The sequence below is a fragment of the Nicotiana tomentosiformis genome, chromosome 8 (assembly GCF_000390325.3).
Source record: "Nicotiana tomentosiformis chromosome 8, ASM39032v3, whole genome shotgun sequence".
Classification (NCBI taxonomy): domain Eukaryota; kingdom Viridiplantae; phylum Streptophyta; class Magnoliopsida; order Solanales; family Solanaceae; genus Nicotiana; species Nicotiana tomentosiformis.
Genome location: NC_090819.1, coordinates 137962442 through 137974879, shown reverse-complemented (window position 1 = coordinate 137974879; position 12438 = coordinate 137962442). Strand labels below are relative to the sequence as shown.

The 12438-nt window shown below is 34.7% G+C and overlaps 1 protein-coding gene across 1 annotated transcript; it reads left to right on the top strand.

Annotated features, from left to right (window-relative positions):
* Positions 1–8911: 8911 nt before the first annotated feature.
* LOC104093155 (probable membrane-associated kinase regulator 2) lies at positions 8912–10914 on the top strand. Its single transcript, XM_009598874.4, has 2 exons — positions 8912–10360; positions 10472–10914. The coding sequence occupies exons 1-2, from the start codon at positions 9127–9129 to the stop codon at positions 10582–10584; spliced, it is 1347 nt and encodes a 448-aa protein (XP_009597169.1). The 5' UTR covers positions 8912–9126; the 3' UTR covers positions 10585–10914.
* Positions 10915–12438: the final 1524 nt, after the last annotated feature.

The window sequence follows — 12438 nt, the reverse complement described above, 5'->3', positions numbered from 1 at the left end:
CAACAAGAACGACATTTTGGACTTCTGCCTATTTGGCCTTGGCCTCATCAAAATTAACCCTTAGCGGCCTAATTTCTTGGCTGAGGGTTACCACTTCTTGCTCGCTTTGCTGCAAATGAGCCTCCAAAACAGAGGCCTCAGTAGCTCTGGGTTCCAGTTCAGAGAGTCGGAGAGCAGTCTGGTCCCGTTCCGCCAAAAGTTGATCTCATTCAGAAGTAAGTTTTTCCTTCTCACGAATCAACCTTTGAAGGCCCTCAGAGGCAAGAAAGTTGGACTATAAAATAAGAAGAGGAAAAACTTAGAATACATTAGTTCAAAAGTAGAAGAAATAACAAAGGAAAGAAGGAACGTACTGCCGCGACGTTATGCATAGCATTGTTGAACAATCATTCGCCCGAGAGTGTCTGAATCTTTTTCCATTCTTTTTTTGAAGCCAAAGGCTTCAGGTAATTATCAAGTTCCATCGGCCATGATAGTAGGTTGCACCCGGTAGAGACCGAAGGAGTAATGTTCCTCCTCCTTTGTGGATCTTCAAAAGGAGCAACATAATTTTGCCCCAAGTTCCCATGAACTGGGGACTATGGAAGATGAACACCTTCTTTATGGTCAGGTGAGGCCGATAGAGATGGTGTAGAAACCGCTGGTGGAAGAGTAGACGAAGATGGAAATGATGCAGCAGTTGTTGGTGTTGGTGAAAGTGCAGATGAAATTGATAGAGTTGGAGAGTGAGAAGCAGCTTCATCAAATGCAGTGCTGGTTGTTTGATGCTCGCTAACCAAAGACAACAATGACCTGGTACTCAGCCCCGCAGCACTGGCTGCAGCAATTGGGTCCCGAAAACGGGAGTTGGCATATTCTACCAAATCAGACTCTCCACAAAATACTGAGACATCGTCTTCAGTTGATGTAACTATCTCAATAGACAATAGGTCGAGCATCCTGTTAAGATGATGAGGATCGTCACCTTCTATTTAAAGAAATCTCCCTTATCAACATCTTCTTCATCTTCATCTTCATCAATCATCACGGTGTCTACGACCGACTCAGAAGGAGGACTAGTCATCATCGCCACCAGAGATTATTTGGGGGCATCAACCTTCTGAGTAAGTGCTTCCTGAAGTAGCCTCGCTGCATCAGCAGGATCATCCAGAACGTCCTCCTCAGGGACAGCAACAGAGCCCACAAGTATACCTAATTCCATGAACAAAGTCAGAAGGGTTCAACCAAGTTCTTCATATACAAAAATGGAAGACATGTAAAATAGAGTTACCATGATTTTTGGCCTTCCACCTGTATTTAAGGGCTAGTACTTTCCACGAACGAGTTTCGAACGTTGTGACGTCCAAAATCTTCTGAACCCACTGGTTCAAACCTTCCATCACCGGTGGGAGCCATCGAGTTACTGAAATATATGAAGGGTGAAGAGATGATACAACCATAGAAGAATATCTAGTAAGCGAAATATTATACAAAGAACTTACGAATGCGGTTCCAAGCAACCGGAAAGGATGGAGTCGTTGTCGGAATGATATTGTTGGTGGAAACTGCAACAAACCACTCCATCCACCCACGGTCGTTGTCATCATCCATGTTAGACAACAAAGCATGGTGGCCTCGCTTGCAAAGGTTTATCATTTCCCCACGGAAGATTTTGGGGGAATAGAGATTCATTACATGAGCTAAGGTTAGCTCCTCCTTAGTTGCTTGGCACAAGCATCAGAGGCAGGCTACCGTCCTCCACACTGAAGGACTTACCCGTGCCAAAACATACCTGTTAGCGAAGGCAAAACTCCGCAATCACGGAATCAAGCTCTCCGCTCAAAGAAAACGCACCCAAAGTAAAGGGATACGTGAAAAAATATGGAAAACTTTCCTTGGGAAGGGTCACTCGCTCCGATAGATCAGGAGCAATGATTTCCAACTCATTGCATCTTCAGTCCTCCTTCACAACATGAATACTGGAAGGACGAATGGAATAAGGGTACCCACTAACAACCCATGTACGAGGAGTTAGGAGTAGGAAATTTCTTTTCAAAATCCTTCGAAGTACTAAGCCTTCTTGGGATAATGGAATCCACTGTTGGAGGAGTGGAATCCTCGGTTTTGTTCTTATTCTTCGTAGAATCACTACATTTGGAGGAAGAAGCCATTGGAAAGGAAGAAGGTAAAGAGTTTATCTTTGAAGAAAATTAGAAAAAGGATGAAAAACAAGGATGCAAATTAGAAGCTCAAACAATTATGGAATGCAAAAGAAAAAAAAGTTACATATAAGTAATATTTTTGCGGCTAAATTCGTGGCCATGATTACCTCGATAACCGGCTAAAGTTTTGTTGAATCATGAGATGACGCGTGTTTGGGGCATTAAATGCGGAGAGACATGCATCTAATCAATTGTGAGAGACCTTCAGAGGGAATTATAGTAATTTCCGCCAAAAATGTATTCCTACCAACTTCTCGGTAACACAAAGTTATGTCACCAGAAAGCAGGGGGACTATCTGTATATAGTAAAATATGATATGACGCGTGACTGACTAAAAGGATGACACGTGAAATCCAAGATGGAATTGCTGAGGACTGAACACAGCCACTACATTTGTCACAGGAACGGATAATGTTCATAAAAGTGTATTAAATGCTCTGCGTCCGGTAGCATTTACTAAGGAATATTCTACAGCATTAAGAGCGACAGTCTGTTACAAAGAATTTGGCATTTAAGCTCAACGTTATATCTTCATCAATGACCCTCATAATTGACATTAAAGTAGGGCACGATCCTATGACCTACTTCCCTAGACATAGCTATAAATAATGAGCTAAGTTATCATTGTGAGGGACACGAAATTTCTAGCAAGAACATATATTATATTCTATACAAAGCTTTATACAATTTCACTCTCTTGCCTTTTGATCCCATCATTGATGTGTTCGAAAATCGTGTTCACGGAATCACTATCTTTGCTATTTCATCTACATTCCAAGACTAAGTACTGCGTATTTTTTCGATTATTATATTATTTCGGGATCAAATTAATTACTTATCTAAAAATTATGTATAAATTCAACTATATCATTTTACGGGTAAATAATATATACGTATTTGCAAAAGATTTATCATCACAATATCTCCTTTTCTTTTACGTTTATCACAATGTAGATAAATATAAAATCAGAAAAAAGTACCTAAAGGATAGTAATAGTGAATGTGGGTTTCATTCACGAACAGACCCCACATTTTCTCTGCAGTAACAAGACAAAAGTTCGTCAGTTCAACTCCACAGATTGAACTTCGTAACTGAAGGTCAAAAACTTTAGGCCAAATACATACATGTAAAACCATTCAATTTGGCTATCATTTTTTATTTTGACACTATATCTCAATCTTATTCCATTTTTATCCTCCAACCTTATTTCTTATTTTTATTTTAACACAAAAGCTGACTAATCACATAGTGTAAGTTGCCTCACCTGGTAGGCTCGTGAGACATTTTGTTTTTGGCAAAATTTCTTCTAATTACTATTGACCCCATATTTAAGCCCCCAACTTCCTTCCCCATTATTTCACCTTCATTATTTCTTTCCCCATTTACTGTTGTCTCATCGTCATTCTCAAAGTTCCAAAGCTATCATCTGCCAATTTCATACATGGTCGTCCAGAAAGCTTCAAACTTTTGCAATTTTTATGTTCGTTTATTTCATAGAACTGCTACGTAGTAAATTGCAGAAGAATTAACTTTTAAGCTTCTGATTGACAGGCCTTAAACAATAACAAACACAAAAAGTTTTAGATTGTTAAAAAGGTCTCAAACACGAGATGCTAAAGTTTCATTCTTTACACAAAACCAACTCTTGCAAGAATTGAATAAAGTTCAAATAAAGCACAAATCAGCTACCAAACAACATAATACTTCAGCTGCAAGATGCCAAAGTTCCATTCTTTACACAAAGTCAACTCTTTCAAAATACGCAACTTAAGTTTGTAACTTTCAGAAGTAACAAAACTGCCAAAAGCCAACAACAATTAAAATTACTCTTCAAATCAGTCTCGAATGTTGATGAATATGAAGAAATAGTTGATGAAATGTGATTCTCGTCTTCAAATGATGAAGAAACCACCGACAATCAATGGGTTCATCATGTGCGATAATGAATTTGGGAAGGAGCTTAGGGTACTATTAGTCGGGTAGGGATTTGTGACAGAGAGAAAATAAGAAGCGACTTTAATTTTACTCAAATACGATCGAGTTCAGGTATTTTAATATTGATCCGTTTGACATGAATGAAAAAAAATAGGTGATAACATTTAATTGAATATTTATTACACCTTAAATTTATGTATACATATGCACTATATTATTTGTACTGATTTTAACTTTTGTGTTAAAGTGAAATATAAAAAATAAAATTAAAGGACTAAAATAAAATAAAATTGAGATCGCGTGTCAAAATAAAAAATGATTCCAAGATGAATGAAGTGTTTATTTATTTGGCCAAAATTTTATTTTCAAGTGACTTCTGTTGGTGGGAAACTGGGAATGCAAGTGGTAAAAACAGTAAAACAAAACGAAATGAAATGAATGTTGAGTTAGTAAATATAGCAAACGGTCCCCTACCTGTTACTTCCTTGCATGTCTGCCACGTGACTTTTCTCCCCAAAAATTATGTTACGTAGTAAAAAAGAACAGTCTACGGATGTTGCAGTAATTCCTCCTTCCCCCACTATCATTCACTGTGGCAGGCCTAATGTGTTCCCCTTCACTCTCATTTTACCCCTATTCCTTCTGCATACCTACACTAGCACCGTTGAATTGTTTTTCCATCTCAAATTATGAGAATTTATGGTATTTTTTTTACGCTTTTCTTTCGGCGTGACTCGAATCCGAATCTAATGATCGTGGGTGGAATTATTTTACCAACTGAGCAATCCTTACTTGTCCGCATAGGTGACTTAGAAGTTCTTAACCAATGAATTTGAAATTTCATCCAACTTTTTGTTTATCCTCGTATGATTAATTCAAATTCGTGTTACATAAGTTTCATTAAAGATGAAAACATTTTCTAGCCGAAGTTATTCATTTTCAGGCTCGAAAATCTTTTATCAAGAGTGGATGAAGCGTAAAAATAATGATTTCATTCAAACCCAATAACTTTAACTCAAATTTTGTAGTATTAAAAAATACATCAAAAAAATTACAAGTAATAGATTTGAATGAATCCATTAAATCAATAAATTTGAAAATTTGCCGCATTTTTTCTTTGGATATAAGGTTCATTAAATGTGAATGCACTCTTCATTATCGATTTTTTCATTTATAGACCGTAAAATATCTTAACTCATTCTAAACTTGGCACGCATTATTGGTTATATATTTGAACTATCTATGGTCTTAATTATCCCCCTATACTTGGTTATTCGATAACTGTTACCCCTTTGGACGATCTCATCCTAGAAAAGTATCATGCACTCGCCTGCCACGTGGATTTTTTTTGTCTATCTAGTTTTTTTTGAAAAATAAAATATATTTTAACCTTTGTAAGTATATTACTTTTTTAGATAATTTTTTTCGAATAAAATTTATAATAAAACTTGGATAGAACTACATTATTTAGGCTAAAGTTTTTTATTTGGCTAAAAATAATAAAGTTTTAGTTATTCTTTTTATACAATTGAAAATAAAGATTTATACAATTGAAATAAATAATCAAGACATCTAAAAAGTTATATAAATACATTGTTTAAAATTATTTATTTTGGCTATAATTTTTTATAAAGCTCTAAATTATAGTGCTTTAAATTTTTTTTCCAGCTTTTACCTGAAAAAGTAAAAATTCACAGTTGAAATAAATAGTCATTGCATTAAAAGAAGAAATAAAAAGGGTATACAATTGCAAGTTCTTTATTTTGGCTATACTTTTTTTATTTAGTAAAAAATAATGGAGTTATGGCCAATTTTTTTATTGGTTTGACTCGAAAATAAAAATACACAATTAAAATAAATAAAGATTATATATAAAAAAACAAAACAGGAAATATACACAACTGGTACTCTATTATTTTTGCTAAAAGTTTTTTATTTGACTAAAATGATGGAGTTCCTACCAAGCGTTTTACAAATTCGGCCAAAAAAAAAAAATATGGAGTTGGAACAAATAAACATTATATCTTAGAAGAAATTAAAAATAATAAAAGTTAGAGTAAAGTCCACATTGTATGTTAAGATGAAGCAAGAAGAAATACATGGTTGTAACAAATAAATCATTATATATTACTATATGACAATTAAAAGTTAAAAAATAACCTATTTCGAAGCTGATTTTCAATTTTTTTCTTCACTCTCACGTGCTTAAAAGAGAGTGCACCCACACTCTTTGCTACATCAACGTCCAGTGGGTAATAACTCTCAAAAATCTAAATTGAGGGGAGTAATTAAGACTACGAATAATTTAGAACTGTAACTAATAATCCGTGCTAAGTTTAGGGAGATTTTTAGATATTCTGCCTTTATAGACAATGGTAGGAGTAGGATTTTCATAAATGGCATTTAAAAAATTAAAAAAATAAATACCCAAATAAACTGAGTGAATTCAATATCTAATATATATATATACATAAAAAGAAATTAACCGTATAAGTCCGTCCGCCAACCTAGCTCTTTGTCTTTTGAAACTCTGTTGCGATAACGAATGTTAATATTAATACAATATTATATGTTTTTCTTTAAAATATTTTAACTTATCCATATTGTGACATAGGACAATGTGTACATCTTTTTTTGTTTTTGTTTTTTTCTTTTTACAATCAATGTGTACATCTTTTCACACAAAATATTAGATGGACTTTGTACGTGTGAAGTTTTAAAAATCTCCCGAAAAAAGTTTTTAGAAAGCATGTTTGTTTAATTCAATGGGGCTGACACAAACACTGCACTTCTTCACGTGACTATTCTGCAACCACCAAATACTATACATAAGCCTAACACCAAGGACACAACTATAAACTATAAAGTAACGCATTCTTCTCGGTTTCATCTTGTATATTACAAAGAATATTCATATTGTCAAATTATTTTAATATAACAGCACATAATTACTGTAGAATGTATTGCAACAAGTTAAACTTTATTAATTGTGTGAAAACTCACATTGTAACTTTTCTCCTTCCAAATACTTGAGCTCTTTTTCTTATATCGCGTCGTTTTTTAATATTACAAAAAACAGAAAAATGAGTTATTTCAATTGCGATCGGATGCGAATTAATGATTTAAATTTTATGAGTTCAACACTTAAGACTTTTAATATATGAACTCATTATATTTTTAAATTTATGGGTTCAGACCTACCATTTATTGCAATTTAATTAATTTTTATGTATAAATTTAGAGTAAGCGTGAAAAATTATGAGTTCAGATAATCTCATTACCGATACTCTACATCAGCCCTGATTGCGTTAACACAGCCTGCAATAACTTTTCAAGAGTTTTAGGAGCTGATTTGCAAAAAAGGGCTAGACAAATTCGTCCATAAAAATAGCTTTAGAAAGGGTAGAGACAAGAGTACATTTTCAATTTAATATTTCGAGATTTATAAACTTTATAGGTAGAAGATTCATTTTTCAAAACCTTAGGGGTGGAAGAGGTTTCCTCTACTAATGCAAGCCATTGGACCCATTTTCTATTTTAGCCCCCCTAACCTCCACTCTTTCATACCACTATTAACTCTTGTGACCCATTTTCATTCTTTTGTCAAAAAAATACAGTTTTGGTTCCATTTTTATCTAAGATTCATATTTATTTTTTTTGGTAAGAGGAGAAATCATCCCCGCTATAATTTTTGCTACAATCTCTGCCCTTCGGGTGAGCACTCTGTGGTAAGCATTTTGTGCGCACCGGGTAAACCCCCCTTTGTAATAGCCTGCAAACCACACATGAGATATAAAACGCACTAGGCAAACCCTGTGCGACAGACTCAAACTAGAAGGAATTGAGGGGGGAATCGATCCCAAATTATACGTATGGATAACTGCCCTCCAAACCAACTGGGCAACCCGAGAGGGTTGCTAAGATTCACAGTTGACCTCTCAATATGTTGGACTTTAAAGTTTAGAACGGGACCATTTGATCATCACTTCCGTGGCACTTGGAGAAAAGGACACTCAAAATAAGATGTGAAAGAGATTAGTGTGATATCTTTCTTAACAGATCAAAATATGTCTGAGTCCATCAAATTAAGGTTACATTATATAAATAATATCTCATATCGAGTTTATAAGAGTATTCAAAAGAGTTTATGAAGATACTTTTCACCTGTTAATTAACAAAATTTTGCACACTCACCGTTTAGCATGTTGGACCAGCACAATTGGTTATATAGTAAGCGCAGTGACGAAATCAGAATTTTTATTAAAGGGTGTCCAAATATAAAGAAGTAAACACGCGAAGAAATCAGTAACATATGCATATGAAATAAAAATTACCAAACTAAAATTTTCGAATAAAGGATAAGGTGGCTCCGGAACCATTTCTTCTCGGCAATGGCACTGTGAGAACGACACACAGATCTGGTGAGTTACAATGAAATAGATATTTTTTCATTTAGTGTTCGGTATATGCTTTAGGACCGATTAATTTTAATTTGTGTCAAAAAATTTCATATCAAGGATAAAATACTTTCTAGACGACTTTATATTTAGAAACATTCGATTATATATGAAGATGTATTTTATCTTAATTCAGATTTTAAATAATTTATAAGTAAAACGGGTAAATGTTAATGAGATAAGGTATAGTCAAAGTATGTTAGAAAAAGTAAAAAATGTAAGAAAATAGTGAAATTTAAAAAGTAAAAACAAGGGAAATGTGAAAAATAAATACTAGGAGTAGTAGTATAAAGAGGTAAAAAAACAGAAAAGCTTTTACCTATCCAAGTTCTGCTACTGTTCTTCCTCTGCCATCTTTCAGTACTGCTACAGTATTAGCTAAGCTTCTCCAATATACACACCATATACTATCCTCTTCCCCCCTCATAAACACACACACACACACACTTTTCTCCATCACTTTATTAGTACCTTTTCTTCATACTATAATATAATAGAACCTATTTTTATACTATACTGGCTTTACCAACTATGGAAGCTTTCAGTTTACTCAAGTACTGGCGTGGTGGTGGCGCCACCGGTGTTTTCTCCACCGATTCTGCCGGTGCTAATCCTCGCACCGCCGATTCTACTACTGTCATCACCGCCGTCAGTCCTAACTCGTCAGACTCTGATTCCGACGACGAAGGAGACGACGGACCGTTTTTTGACCTTGAGTTTACTACGGTTCCTGAAGATGAAGCCGAAGAAGTGAAAGTTGAAGAAAATGAAAGGTATAAAATTAGTTCAGAGTTGGATGAGTCGTCGGAAAATGAGATTAATGAAGGAGAACTGAAATTCACGCTTTCCACGTCGTCCGGTTCGAGCATTGACGACGGTACGGATCCGAACGTATCACTCTCACCGTCTGATGATCTTTTCTTCAAAGGTAGTTTGGTACCAATTGAGCCGTCGTCGCTGTTGCTATCCGCCTCGGAAGCAAATTCGAAATTTACTTCCTCACTGTTAAAGTCAGCAACTAAATTCAGAGTGTTAATGCTGAAACTGAAGAAGCCAAAATTTACAGCGCCAAGTAAAATTGAAAAATCTGAAGGTGATGGTGACGGATTTGTCTCAGCTACTACTCCAAAGCTACGGCGGAAGAGAGTATCAGAGAGTGAAAAAGAGGAGCCTCCAAATCTAACACCGAATAAGTTTTTCACTGTGAAGTTTAAGGTTGAAGAAGTTCCTATTAAGTCGTTGTTTAGTAGAGATAACAGCTCTAAAGGCAACATCAATAACAGTGGCAAAATAGAGAAGCGGCATCCGGAAGAAGTATGTTCAACAAATAATGCAGCAAATTCAGCTTCAGATGAGAAGAACTTTACTAAAGATGTAATGCAAAAGTACTTGAAAAAAGTGAAGCCTCTATATATTCGCGTCTCGAAACGTTACGGTGAGAAGCTTAAGTTCTCAGGACAGTTAAGTTTACCCGGAAATGCTGCAACAAATAAGGCCGGTCGTTCGCCGCCTCCCTCAGCGGAGGCGAAGGTGGACACGGTGACGGACGCGGCACCGGCGGCGGAGAAGAACCAGAAGCATGGGAATATTCCTACGGGGCTGCGAATAGTCCGGAAACATTTGGGGAAAAGTAGATCGGCGTCGTCGGCAGTTGTTGCGGCGGCGCCGGTAGCATCAAACCGGCGAGACGACTCACTATTGCAGCAACAAGATGCTATTCAAGGCGCCATTTTACATTGCAAGAGGTCTTTCAATTCATCTAGAGGTAAATTTAACTAACATTTCAGAAATTTAACTTATAAAATAAAATTTACTCTATAATAGAGTAATAGTTTCTAATACATTTTCAATTTTTTTATTTTTCCTTAAATTCTAGAGTCAGAATCATCCATTTTATCACGTTCAGCAAGCGATGCATCACACGAAAACTCAACGAGCTTGACTACAGATTCACCTACACTAGAGGAGGCCAAAACGGTGAGAAATTAGGAATTCGTTAATGCTAAATTAAAATCATTAAATTGAAGATATTATGCTTAAAATCATTTATTATTAGTACTAAGTTTTAGTTTAGGTAGGTTATGGCTTTTTTCTAGGGGTTATGCTCGATTACAGGGATTTCAACGGTCATGGTAAAACAATGAGAGAAATGAGTGGTCAATTATCAGTTTTTACTCGTGCTTTGCTCTTTGTAAATAATTAACTAGCACTTTTATATTATATATTATATTACTACTAGCGGTACTTATTCCTGTAAAACTTTATCCTTTTTTGCTACTCATTCTGTAAGTAGCTTTGTAAATTGTTATATTGCAGGCATACTTGTCTCTTCTGCTTGCATTCGGTTTATTTCTACAAAAATATATGGGTTCAAGGTACAGGACAAGAAAATACATAAATTATTATAACCCCTAGCTGTTATAATTAAAAGTATTTAAAACTATTTGAAAAAAAAAAGCTTACAATATTTTAAATGGAGGGAATAATTATTTACACTAGAGTTGGATAAGATTTTAGTAACTTCTCAAGGTTCCATGTACTAATAATTGTTGTTGGGTATAAGGGCGAAGCTAGCCTTTCAGTCAGGGTTTAATCGAACTGTAATTTTGGTCAAAATATTGTATTTGTTATTAGAAATTTCGTATTCTAACTTTATCTCAGGTTGGGCAAATCTTTCACTAGCTGAGAACAAACAAATAATAACAAAGTCTGTATAATTCTACGAGTTTGGCCCTGGTAATATATATATACAGAACTTATCTCTATACGTTTTCCTATACTTCCTAGACTAGATGAGAAAGTCACAAAAAATGTAGGATTACATGTAGGGAGTTTTCCAATAATTTGGAATCGAGTAGTAACTTTTGGACTTATAAAGTCTCTTTAGCGGTCAACAAACAGGGTAAAGTGGAGGCAAAGATATCCTAGAAAATATTTCTTTTCTATTCTTTTCATCATGCTCTTTTCCTTTTCCTTTTTTCTTTTTTTCCTTTTTTGGGGGTTCTCTTTTAATATTCAATGTAAAATAGAAGAAAAGACAGGTGGGCCGTTCTTCTTTCTTAACAAGCATAGGATTATAAATCCCTTGATAGGTAAGTGAAGTGTGTGTATTGTCTATTCATGTTAATATCGTAAGTCGTGAAGTTTATCGACGTTGATTTTGATGCTTTCAAAATTGATAGAATACTTGTGAGATTCAATTTGTCTCCTATTGGGAGAATTCGGGGCTACAAAAGTGCTGCCACAACGCCACGCCCTTCTATTTCCTCGCTCTAGGAAAGCTTTTTCCTTTGACCTTGTTTCATTCTTTCTCTAAGCTCTACTTAGTCCCACAAATTTATAATGGATATAATTTCTCATTATTTTTGAGAAGTTCGGAGTTAGATAAACTTTCTTTTCTTGGGTAGGGTCCTTTACAAATGAGAAAAGGAGATAAAGTGAAACTCCTCTCCTCATATGGTTAAAAATACGATGATTATATATCCTTTCGTATTTAAATAAGTCTAATTTATCCGGCATTTAAAAACTATATGTAGCATTGTAGTTTGTTTGGCCACGTTTTTCTTTTTTGGTTATAAGCGTTTTTTAGATAAAAATATTTTTTCATCTGAAATTTTAAAATGTTTGGTCAAACTTTTAGAAAGAAACGAAGTACCTTTAAGTAGAAACAAAAGTTGTTTTTCAGAAGTATAAAAAAAATAGTTTCTTCTCAAAAAATACTTTAAAAAAAAGTATTTTTAAGAAAAAACACACTTAAAATCACTTTTTAAAAGCTTCCAAATATCAATTACTGTCAAAAGTGTTTTCAAAATTAATTTGCCAAATACATATTATTTCTTATCA